This window comes from Branchiostoma belcheri, unplaced genomic scaffold (genome assembly GCF_001625305.1).
Source record: "Branchiostoma belcheri isolate BF01 breed outbred unplaced genomic scaffold, Haploidv18h27 scaffold74, whole genome shotgun sequence".
Lineage (NCBI taxonomy): Eukaryota > Metazoa > Chordata > Leptocardii > Amphioxiformes > Branchiostomatidae > Branchiostoma > Branchiostoma belcheri.
The window spans coordinates 266,031-278,187 of record NW_017804398.1 but is presented as its reverse complement, the minus strand read 5'-3'; the positions used below and the strand labels follow the sequence as shown (position 1 = coordinate 278,187).

At 40.7% G+C, this 12,157-nt stretch overlaps 2 protein-coding genes across 3 annotated transcripts in view; one reads left to right on the top strand and one right to left on the bottom strand.

The window, feature by feature from the left end:
• The window catches only part of LOC109485309 (MMS19 nucleotide excision repair protein homolog), an 11,305-nt gene extending 8,342 nt beyond the window's left edge, over nt 1-2,963 (bottom strand). The window contains 4 exon segments of the mRNA XM_019788848.1: nt 1,594-1,679; nt 1,879-1,982; nt 2,538-2,586; nt 2,835-2,963. Coding sequence (XP_019644407.1) covers nt 1,594-1,679; nt 1,879-1,982; nt 2,538-2,586; nt 2,835-2,922 — 327 coding nt within the window. The 5' untranslated portion in view covers nt 2,923-2,963.
• A 255-nt stretch (nt 2,964-3,218) lies between these two features.
• On the top strand, nt 3,219-8,276 carry LOC109485310 (transmembrane protein 180-like). Of its 2 annotated transcripts, none has more exons than XM_019788849.1 (10): nt 3,219-3,358; nt 3,781-3,978; nt 4,697-4,776; nt 5,100-5,543; nt 5,796-5,913; nt 6,122-6,215; nt 6,447-6,618; nt 7,078-7,271; nt 7,508-7,633; nt 8,050-8,276. In XM_019788849.1, the coding sequence occupies exons 2-10, from the start codon at nt 3,835-3,837 to the stop codon at nt 8,157-8,159; spliced, it is 1,482 nt and encodes a 493-aa protein (XP_019644408.1). In that variant the 5' UTR covers nt 3,219-3,358; nt 3,781-3,834; the 3' UTR covers nt 8,160-8,276. The 2 variants fall into 2 exon arrangements, with proteins under 2 accessions (XP_019644408.1, XP_019644409.1); XM_019788850.1 differs by having other exon boundaries at nt 3,249-3,322.
• Nucleotides 8,277-12,157: the final 3,881 nt, after the last annotated feature.

Below are 12,157 nucleotides of genomic sequence, written 5' to 3'. Positions count from 1 at the left end.
ATACCCGTCTTCAGTCTGCAATTTGCAGATAGATTTTCAAGATTTCAGGATAAAAATTACACAATCTGCAATTTGAAGAATGAAAAAAAAATATATGGTCCTCACAACTTCATATTCCCTTTGTTTGACCCGCCCGGCGCCCAAATCCCGCTGCGATTCAAGCCGCGGCGGCTTCCCGAGCCATGCAAATAAACCTAGTCCTGACGCCACAGCCTCCGATTTACACCGAGCCAGCCCCGAGCGCATGCCGACAGCGAGGGATGTGGCTCAGATTTCCGACGATTTCCTTATTTAGATCATTCGGAAGACTTCGGGTAGCAAACAAAATGGCCGCCATGCACATGATTTTATACTAGTAGCTTCGCTTCTCAACCGAAATGAGGAAGTTTAACCTCATTTGCAGACTTTAGCGGCCATGGAGTTGATTTGGGGAAGTGCTGAGACGCGATTTCGCTACGGCATATGGGATTTTGCCGCGGAGGGAGTTACGTACGCCGGCAAAAACTTGCTTCAGCGATCGGCTCCAGAAAATTTATCTTTATGCTGCCGCTCAAGTCTTCGAAGGTGGTTTAACGAAGTTTATATAAATAATAAAGCCACTTTGCGTAGATCGATCTCCGTTTTCTTGCGATGGTATGAAATTCAAGTACAGTATATTTTCAAACGTTTGATTATTTCTTTGTTCGTTGCCACATGTTGTTTATTTATCTTATTGTCATGTACAGTTACCAGCGTGAGTCTGAGTCGAGCCATTGTTCTTATGTGGCCGTTAGCACATGTTGTTTAAACAGACAGCAACATTGAAGAAAAGAACCGAGTTAACAGACATCGGCACGTTCCTTGAAGTCAGGTTTCCCGCCGTATTTAAATAAGAAATGTGTGGGCCCGCGGCGTTTTGAAAAGACGCGACGCGCTTTGGAAAGACCCCGCGCCGTGGCTTATTCAAATTCGCTACATTTTTTGCTAAGTTTAATGTCTTCACCCACGATTTTTGACCGTCAATGTTGACGGTAAGGACTTAAATTTTTACCGTCCGCGGGAAAAAATACCGTCAATTGCGGTAAAACGGGCGCTGGCTAAAGCCCTGGTTGAATGTCACGAGGTTTGTAAACTTAGATGTTGGGGACAAAGCCATAGAAGAGATTTTGAATAAAATTATATATATATATATTAACGTTACTTATAATTTAAGTTAAAATGTACTTTTGTGTCTCATTTTTTTATTCTGTTAAAAAGACTCTTAAAAGAGAGAAAACAGGTTATAAACTGTTATATACTTGATTTTTGTAATGTTTTAAACTTAAAGAGTTGAAATATAGAAGTGCATGTTCTCTCATTATATACAATGTTGATAAGAACTAGAACCATTTATATAACTTAGGTAAATTGAAATGCTAGGATGGGGAAAATGTTCGTAAAAACTGTAAGCCTGTAAGCGGCGAAAATGGTCAGCTTTTGCAGAAGCACTTGTTTAGTTACATGTATTTTCTTTGATGTACACTGAATAGATTAAAAATCCTACATTTAAAGAATGGCTGAATATGAATCAAAAACCCTCCCCTATTCCCAGATAATGACAGCTGATAGACTTACCAGAGCCAACAGTCCATGTAGAACATGAGGCTGGACTGAATGGTGGTCCAACAGTCGGTCACAGAAGAAGGCAGACAAGACACCAGCTACAAAAGAAGTAAAACAAATCAATTTCATAGCACTTGATTGCATAGTTTCCTTTTTATTCATCTATTAACTTATTCACCATAACAATGGACAGCATGTCAAAACAGGTGTTACCTTTTCAAAGTCGTCAGACGTTTGTGGTACCAATTTCATGAAAATGGCATTGGCCTATAAATTATGTGCATATAGTATACTGACCCTCTTTCTCAGTCAACCTGTTGGTAGGTGACCTGTGCAGTACCTCTGCCAGCAGCTGGGTGGCTCTTGCCCTGGTGGTGACCTCAGTGCTGGTGAGAGAGGACCTGTGGTTCAAAGATTGAGTTCAGAGTTCAACTTCAATCAGTGGTATTAATTTATGGATCATAAAGTAGAAGTAAATGGTGAAGAGCTGTGAAAAAACCTTTTCTTTAACCAAGGACGTTCAACACATGTGTTGAACATCCTTGCTTTAACTCTTGATACAGACCTCTATATTTTGTGCTTAAACTTTGGATCCCACAAAAGCTTCCATTCACTGCCCACCATATAGGGCTGTTTGTATGAATATAACACCAGAACCACACAACAGAAAGGATCAGGAACCGATGTTTGGGCATCCCAGGGAGGGATAAGCACACAACAAGCAGGGGATGATGCATACTGTTCCTCAATATACTTTCAAGTTTCAATTGTGATATCACTGTCACCCATATGTTGTCCTGTTTCGCAAAAGAAAAGTAATCTGCATTACTTCTTTGTGTTATCCTTATGAATTTCACACCATCCAAGGAACTTCCCCATAACCTTCTTGCACCACCCAACGTTGATTTAAATCATTTGGTGCTGACAATTTTTTAGTAATCCCACTGCTGACTTACCCCAGACTCTCCACCAACTGTAAGAGACTGTTTTCCCCGTCAAACACAGCTGGAAGGTACAAGCAAAATATGTGCATCGTTATCTTTCGTCATGACAAAAAATTCCACTAAGTCCTGCTAAAGATTCTAGAAACAACCATATTCTTTTTACTTTAAGTCTCGTGGGATGCCCCTCCCCCTTTGTCTCGCCTCTAATACCGCCACAGCAACACTGCCGTTCAAACGAGCTTTGTAAACGCCAAGTCTACTCAACTATTTTCAATCAGATTACAAACATTCGAGTTAACAATCACCAACCTTTTGCAATATTCTGCAAGGCGCTATCTTGCTGCCCTTGTACAAATTCCAAGACGCTTTCCTGCACGTTCCCACTGAGCGCTGCCATCTTGGACTACCGTCGACGGCTTCACAGCTCCCTCTAGCGAAATCTTCACGAACTGCTGCCAGATTCTGTCAATTTCCTCCCACCGCATGCAAGCGAAGTCAGAATGATTCGAGACATACTAACTTGTATTCAGGATTTAAATTGATTATAGTATTTTCATACAAATTAAATACAGGCAAAGCCTTATAAGTTGTAAATACATGTACCTCAATTTTCCTAGGACGACATGAGTTAAAGTTATGTTTATTTCTTTGAAAGTTTGAGTCATGTTTCGATGCGCTCTAAAGGTAAACCAGGAAGTGAGTCGTGGCTCGTGGCAGCAGGTCAAAACTTCCAGCATTTGGTCCACGTTTGTCCTTTTCTGTCGTCTACATACGTGGTCGATTCGTCCTGAACTAATGTGAGACTTTTGGATTCCCGCGATTGCAACATGTGTGTGAGTAAATCTTATCCAGTCCTGTTGTTTCGTTGCCTTTGCCCTTGATAGTTTGTCATATCAAGTTACGACGTCTTTAATACCATATGTTTCATCAAAATATTATCAACCAGTCTGTTGACAGGATGTTTTGTATGTTATGGATATGTGTGATTTTAGACTTGCTGGTGGGCACTCAAAAGTGTCTTCTCTCCACCAAATAAGCATTTCTTCAATTTCAAGACCTTATTTTCAATGTCAGGAATATGACATGTGTATTTGGATATAACGTTAAGTTATAGGCCACAGGCAACGTTTATCTCACTAAAATTACTTCAGGATATCCACAAGGCATTATAATGTTCTTCGTCCTAGGGTACAACGTGGAATGTTTTGTAATATTATGCTTTACTATTATAAATATTGTATTGTTTGCATTTCAGGCTAAACTGACGTTATGAAGCCTCCTGCTGTGACCAGTCGGGACCAGAAGTAAGATGGGTCCCCTCCTGTCACTGCCGCTGTGCTACGGGGCCCTGGTGCTGTTCACTGCCATCCTGCACAACGTGTTCCTCATCTACTATGTGGACGTCTTCGTGTCTGTCTACAAGATCGACAAGATGTCCTTCTGGATTGGAGAGGTACATATAACACTCCCTTTCCACTACAGGCTCTAACCACTGAGCGGCCGAGGGTTTGACAGATCTCTCAACAAATTTTACAGATAAAGCACATATTTTTACATTTTTTGTGTTTTTATGATTTTTGTTATACTTTCACATCAGGGTCACACAAATCCAATTTTGGTTGCTGTGCGGTTGCTCAGTGATCGTGGTCTAGTGAAAAGTCCTGAGGCCTAAAGAATTAAAATAACAGCTGTGCCCACCTGACACAAAGTATTACTTCAGATCTATATTTATTTATCACTACATGAGGAAGTAGAAATGTGGCAGCAACCCCGACAGGTTCTAGGCATCTGTGGCTTCATTCTTGAATTCATGACCAGACCACAGCTCATATCCTTGTTCTGCACGTTATTGTTTTGTATAGGTTGTGTTTACCTGGTACCCACAAATTAAAGAATCGTTACACCCTCCCCCAGTTGTTGTATGACCATTCCCTTGTCTGTAACAATGAGTCAGTGTTAGGCCTGGGCATTTTGTAAGCTGACACCATAAAATGGCTCCACAAGAACTCTTAATGGTCTTAGGTCAGACACAGTGTGGATTGAGATGGTTTCCAACTACAATGAATGAAGTAAATGACTTTTATTCATACAATAATGTTAAGGCACAGAAGCTTACATACATATCTTCTCCCCAACCTATATATTTTTAAAGTTTCTCTATGTCTTTTCAGACCGTGTTCCTGATCTGGAACTCCCTGAATGACCCCTTGTTTGGGTGGATGAGTGACAAGGCTTTTCTCCAGGCAGACAGGTAAGAAGCAAATGGAGGCCCTTTTAGTTCTCACAAGGAGGTTATAGGGGAGATAACCTCCTTAACCTCTGAAAACGGTTCAATGAAAGGGTACAAATACAATAATAGACACAAATTACCTACATATCTGGGCTACACTGGTGATTATTTACAGGCTACACTTGTTCTTTCATCCTCAGTCACTGCAATGAAAGCTTATGGATGCTACCTAAAATGTGTAAGACTTCAGACAACTTACCAAGTACATTGTACTGTTGATATAAATGTTCTGCCTGGATCTCTATCCCTTATTTTCACATTTTGGATGTCTTTACCTCTTCCAGCTCATCTGACCACGGATCTTCTCCCCAGATCGTGCTGAGGCGTTTCCGAGCCCTCTTCATCAACGGGCCGCTCTTCGCCCTGTCGTTTCTCACCTTCTGGGTGGCGTGGGCCATCCCAGCTGTCCAGTTTGTCGTGTGCCTCTGCCTGTACGATACATTCCTCACCATGGTGGACCTTCACCACAATGCCTTACTGGCCGACCTGGCCGTGTCGGACAAGGAGCGCACCAGACTCAACTCCTACTGTTCGGTGTTCAGTGCCTTTGGATCGCTCTCCGTCTTTCTCTCCTATGCAATATGGGACAAGGAGAACCTGGGGAACTTCCGTATCTTCTGTGCAATATTAGTGTGTATCTCTATAAGTGGATTTTTCCTATGTACCAATTGGATGAAGAGACAATTTATACGCAGGCATCATCACAAAGAGCAGGATCCACTGCACAGGTAGGTTTCCTAATACTATAATGGACCAAGAAGTTGTTAGTTTGAATCCTGCCTGACATGCATGCTACTGGAAAGGGTTGCAGTCCTTACGATGGGCGTTAAGCCAATTGGTCCACTCTTCATTGTAAATGTCAAAAAGAGCTTCAGAATTTCCTCAGTACAATGAACCTGTAAATATTCAATCTCTTTCACTAGTAATATCCACAAGTGTAGCACGGATGACTAAATTGTGTATTCCGTGTGTGATTCCAGCATTCTTGTGTCCAGTTCGACTGGCAGTGCAAGTGTCCAGCTGAGTGTCCGGGGTTACTTCAGACAGCTCATGGCTCACAGGAACTTCCTCTGGTTCACAGCCATGAATCTGGTGCAGGTCAGAACGTTTATCTGTTTGTTTTGCATAACCAATAAACTGCCTTAAGATGTAATGCACCAGTTTTGTACAGTAAGTACAAGATGCATAAGACCAGATTGTGAGGTTTGATCTACTCACACCAGAATGGACCCTATTCTTTTTGAGAAGCGTGGTGGGATCACCAAAATCTTTCGAAATGTCAAGGTTGGACCCTTTTATGTTGCAGGTTTTTCATTGTCACTTCAACAGCAACTTTTTCCCGCTGTTCCTGGAGAACCTGCTAGAGGGCATCCCACCATCAGTTTGCTCAGTGCTGCTGGGTAAGTAGCTTCAGTATGCAGTTTTCTCACCAGAGTTTTTTTGCAGAATATTGGTCAGATGCAAAAGGCCATTTTTTTTTAAAGATTTATGAAGGGTCACTGTGTTCTGTGAAAGAGTAGTCAGAAATGGTATGGAGAAATAACTGAGGGGAGTGCCTGCAAGGTTTTGTCCTATGTCACTGTGTACTCATGTACCATTCTATAGTACTAAATTCCAGTTCTATGTTTCAGGTATTTCCTTCATTTTTCCCCATATCAACAACCTGTACTTCCTGACCCTGTGTCGGAGGTATGGCACCTACGCCGTGATCCGGGGGCTGTTCCTGGTCAAGCTGGTCCTGAGCACGGCCATGATGATGGTGGGACCAGACTACACCTGGGTGCTCTGCTTCTTCATAGCCAGGTGAGCCCTTGTTAATGTGCTGGTCAGTGACTAATCAGTAGAACACAGCAGCCAAGTGTCCTGTCTTCTTGAGAAGCTAGTAATGACACGAGTCTTATAATGGCTAGGAGGACAGTCACTTTCACTGATATCTCTGACCATATTGTCCAGGAGCAAGTTCCATGTATTGACTGCTGCGTGTGTGAATGTCATGCCAGTTGAGCGTGTTCTTGAGCCTATCGAAATACCGGGGTAAGACAATAAAGACTGTGAGAGCATGTCTTGCCATGCTCTGCTAGGCCTACATGTATGTACAATGAGAACATTCTTCATTTGTCAATTGTAATGTTATACTAGTGTGCACATCCTTATGCCACGGTACTGTATCAGAGACTGAGCATGTAGAAGATTGCAATCCTTGACGTCTTCCTCTTCCGTAATAAAATAACCAGTGTTTTGTTTGTTTGTTGTCGTACACAGTAACAGGGTGTTTACGGAGGGCACCTGTCGCCTGCTGAACCTGGTAGTGAGTGATCTGGTGGATGAGGACTATGTACTGAACAACAGGAAACAGCCAGTCTCAGCCCTGGTGTTCGGTATGTCGGCCTTCCTGTCCAAACCTGGACAGACATTAGCACCACTCATGGGCACATGGATACTCTCTGTACAAACAGGTATGTTCCTGACAGTGTTTTGTTTGTTAATTTTTTTTCTAGCAGTGTTTTTGCCTCTATGTCAGGAGGTTTTTGCTTGTTGTCCCTAATTGTTTGAAAACAATGGAGTCACAGGACGTGAGGGGGAAATGATGTAACCGCAGGCTGCAAAGATGTCAGTAATACTATGAATAGGCATCAATTGTTTTCTTTACCACATGAAGTTAACAAGACCTACCCTACTAACTTTTTTCCAGGCCATGACATTTTCCAGGCAGGAAATGAGTTTGGTTCGATCCATGCTGATACCAGTCAGATGGACTCCAACACCTTCACCTCCCACCGACTGGGCTGCTTCCATCTCCTGGTGTATGTTCCTATTGGTAAATGTCCTTATTTTGTTGACTTCCCCTTTTAGTATAACTGTGCAGTGTCCATACACAAGCATTTAATCCTAGTGAGACCAACTTAAACCTAAGTACTGTAACAACTCTTTGGCAAATAAAATGTAGCATATGACCTACTTTTTCTTAAGTATCCGCCTTGAAATGTTGTTTGAGATTCCTTGCAATGAAATCTTATAGATGTAGACCAAAATATATGCAGAAGTTATTGAATGAGATTTTCAGTGTGTGTCATTGATCTGTTGTCTTCCACTTTTTCAAAAAAGAAGTGAAGACCAAAGTTAGAGTCGGAATTTAGAGTAGTTACATGTTCTTCATTGTTTACCTTTTTCATGCAAGAAATTTCAATGAAGTCATTTATTTCGTATATTACTGTTCTCCCCATGTTCCTGCAGCCTGTGCCCTGCTACAGCTCCTAGCCTGGTCCCAGTTCAGTCTCCGTGGCAGCAGGCTACGGTGGATCAAGTCCCAGCGACAGGGGGGCAGCACCTACAAGTTTGTGTAGCACATTCCGGGATTCACAACACACAATTCCATCCATGAAGAATAGGGGATGACACCAACTTCCAACCACTACCTTTGACCCATTGCTGACATCACAATTCCATAAGGACACATGTCCTGTGGTTTTGGTGTCTAAGTCTAGTGTTAAATACATGTACAGTTCAACTTTGGCCATATTATTTGATACTGTACATGTTTTAACTGGCCTGACCTTCATGAATGTGACTGGCATGATTGTGGTTGCCACAACTTCTACTGTGACATGATCATCCAAATGCTACTGTGGCTGTGTGTTTGTGTCAGCAGGGCTGAATAGACTAACTGCCTGTTAATCTTGTTGAGGAGGGACAGGACCACAGGAGAGAGCAGCACACACAGCAGGCACTGTGCCACTACTGGCTAATTTGAAACCAGGAACTGACACATTGATGGAAACACTGGTAGTCTGATTGCTAGCATTGCAAGGAGGGAGCATACCAAAGGAGAGAGCATACCAAAAGTCTACTTGTTTCAGAAATTTGGAAAACAGAAATTTGTTCTTGACAGTATCCGGTTTGATGCTGCTTGATGAGATTTTAAACATTCAAACTTCAGTAAGTAAAGTAAAGAACAGACAGTGAAATACTTTGTGTAATTCGAATGAGATAAAAAATGTGCCAACACCATAATATCATCACTCATAGTTCTGCTGGGTACGCTAAGACTGCCACATAAAAAGGAAGCAAGGTATGCAAACTTCATTCTTGAGAAGGTCCAATGACTGTTTCTTTTATTGTGGCAGCTTAGGCAGGCAGACAGAATTACAGGAGTAGTATAGGCATTGCTTATAGTTTTAAAAGATGTTCATAATTTTATTACTTATATTTATTCTCAGATGTTCTAGATGCTTTCTTATTTATAATTTCTTCAAAAAATGCAAATTGTCCTACCATAGCCCAGCGCTCAGATCACTGTGGCTGTGGAAAGACCGTTTGGTAACTTTTAGCATTCAGCAGTTCAGATGTAGAAAATATTCTCTTAAGAATTATTGTGGAAACCCTAAAGAAAAGGTTTTAATAATATGTTTCTTCAAATATGGCATGCAGTAAAATAAACATGTATTTTAGCTCAGACATTCCCAAGATTGTTGCATACTGCCAAGAGTGATCCAAGATTGTTGTACATATTTTCAATTTGGTTATTTTCCTTTGTTTTGTATTGTATTGAGACAAGAATTGGAGAAGCCAACAATCACTTGCTTTTATTGCTACATTAGTATAATATTTTATCACATGTTAACTTCATATTATGTCTTACATTATCTAGGCTAAGACTGGTTGATTTTCAAAGACATTTGGATTTTGAAAATGTAGTACAATCAAACCTGTACTTACAGAAAATGATACCACACAATGTAATATCGATGTTCTTCCATAATCTCTACATAATGACCACCTGGCCATTATGACCACTTCTTGGTTGTCCCTTAGATAATTTTTCCTATTGGCATAAGAATATTGTCTATAATGAGCACCTACCATCCACATAAATCATATTTTATTGGTCCCCTGAGTGATCTTCTTAGACAGGTTTGACTGTAACTGTTTCATACCAGTATCTCTGCCATTTTGAAATACAGGTATGTAGCAATAGCATAAAGTATAAACAACATGGTCTACCTGTAGCATGTGTGACATATACACAGCATCAAGTGGAAATACTTGTCTCACAACCAGCCATGATTGAGATTCATATATGCAGAAAGATCTGTATATTGTAAGATTTCAATTGATTAAAGTTATTAAAGTCTTTTTATCAAATGCATAATTTCAGTTTATTTCGCACTTAAAAACAAGATGTAAAAATACAAATACAAGAAAATATAAATGAAATGTAAATATAAATGGAAATATAAATTTAATAATAAATGGAAATATAAATTTAATAATCGCATTATTATTAAATTAATACAAACTTACATTATGTCACTATGCATGAAAATTTAAGTGATGGAGGTTACCAGCTTTCATATTGCTCTTCAAGGCTGCTGGGCTACCAGAGAGCATTTGGAATGTTTGGGCCACTTGGGCCTAATTCATTGTACTATGTATATTATTGTGTGCAGTCTTTGGGCCCCCTGGCAGCTTAGTCTGGAACTGCAGAGGCAGTTTTATCTTTGAAGGAGGATAACTCGAGAACTGGTTGATGCATGACGGATCGTCGTGATTTTAGGTATCTAGGTGATTCTTGACATAATTAGATTACAATTATCAAATTAGGATGTAATCTGCATAATTGACGAGGAAAGATACGTGGAAAATCGTCTTTTTCGTACAAATTCTGGTTGACGTTGATTCGTGGAAAACTTGTCACGACTTCTAGACATTCCTTGGAAGGATGGATGGATGAAGAACATCTGTGTAACGTTATATGACGACTAGAAAAATACAAGGATCAATTTCAGACCTGTGCCTTCCATAACATAGTACATTAAAAATGGATTATGACAGGAACATCCAGCCAACACAGTAGAACAAAATTTTCACAAACACCGGATTGTCCACAACCATATGCATGTCGCGTAAAAACTTCGTCAACAGATAGATATTAGACTTCGACATGGCAGTACTTTTTATTGTCAACCTAGTTTTCTATTCCATCTAAAAACGTAACGTTACATGTGTTGAGAACTAGGTGAGGCAGCGTTCCGAGGAGTAAGGGGCTTTGCAATGAAAACTGTTATGACGACGACGACAATGTTAAGTAGTTGGTGGTATTGAACAGGAGTACCATCCCTACACGCGTACATCTGCCAGTCTAGAAAAGTGGCGTACTCCTGAACCGTTGCGTCGGAGCCGACAAGGGGAGGGAACACAGCCACTCATATTGCTCCACAAACATGCCTTCACTTTGTAGAGGTGATCTTTCAATACGACTTTGTAGCCGTCAAGTCGTCATTGAACATTTTGTCGCCGCTTATAACATCCCTATAATAGATTCCGGCTGAAAAATGTGGACACAGAACATGAAGAAACAGCACCAACAGCACTGGAGGTCGTGGGCCCATCTTGTGTGTGAGAGAGTGCGAACCTGCGAGCTTTGTAAGTCAAACTCTCTGAGCAGGACAGATGGAGCTGCAAAACCCGGAATGCGACGTGTACACACAAACAAGTACGATGCAACAACAAAAGGGTCCAGGACTACATCTTTCTCGGGTAGAAGTTCTGTCTAAAATGCTAGAAAACCTGGATGTGCACAATCCATTAATGAGCTGAAAACAATTCAAGGATCAACAACAGTCAAATCCAATCGTAAACGTTCGAACACAAACGAAGTAAAACTTATATTCATTGTGCAATTTGACCTTTATCTCGATTACTCATAATGAGATTCCCAGAGTTTCTGCACCAATTATGCAAATTAGGTACTAATCTACATAAAGTTTGTGACCGTGAGGCAAGTGGAAATATAACTGGTAATCCTCTTCTGTTCCGCCAGGTGACGCATTTACAAAAAGCCGGACTCGTTTTCAAGTTTTCCTGATTTTGAAGTTTTGAAATTGTACAAGTTGTCATCTATGAGATGCAATTTACCAATTTATAGTGTAAAATGGTGTCCACTCGTGTTTTACTACTTGTTGTTTTGGGGTAAAAGACAGGTACACCAGATGTCCTGGTCAGGACCTGTACCTAACGTCAATTTTTTTTTCGATATTGAACAAATCCGTGAAACCCAAGACCTTTGATCCTTTTCACAGACTACGATGTGGTCATGAATCAAATGATTTTTCTTCTAATCCTATATATAGGGGATGTTTAGGTCGCACAGAATTATTTCTGCATGGTAGAAACTGCATCACCATTCAACAACATCACCTTACGAAAGTCGCCTGAACTACACCCAATCTTGTTACAAATATCTTTTCTTTTTTTTTCTTTTGGCTTCTACAATACCTCAGTGAAAATGGAGGTATTAAGAGGCCCAAAATATACTTTTCTTCCTTCTTGGGGTGGGATGAAG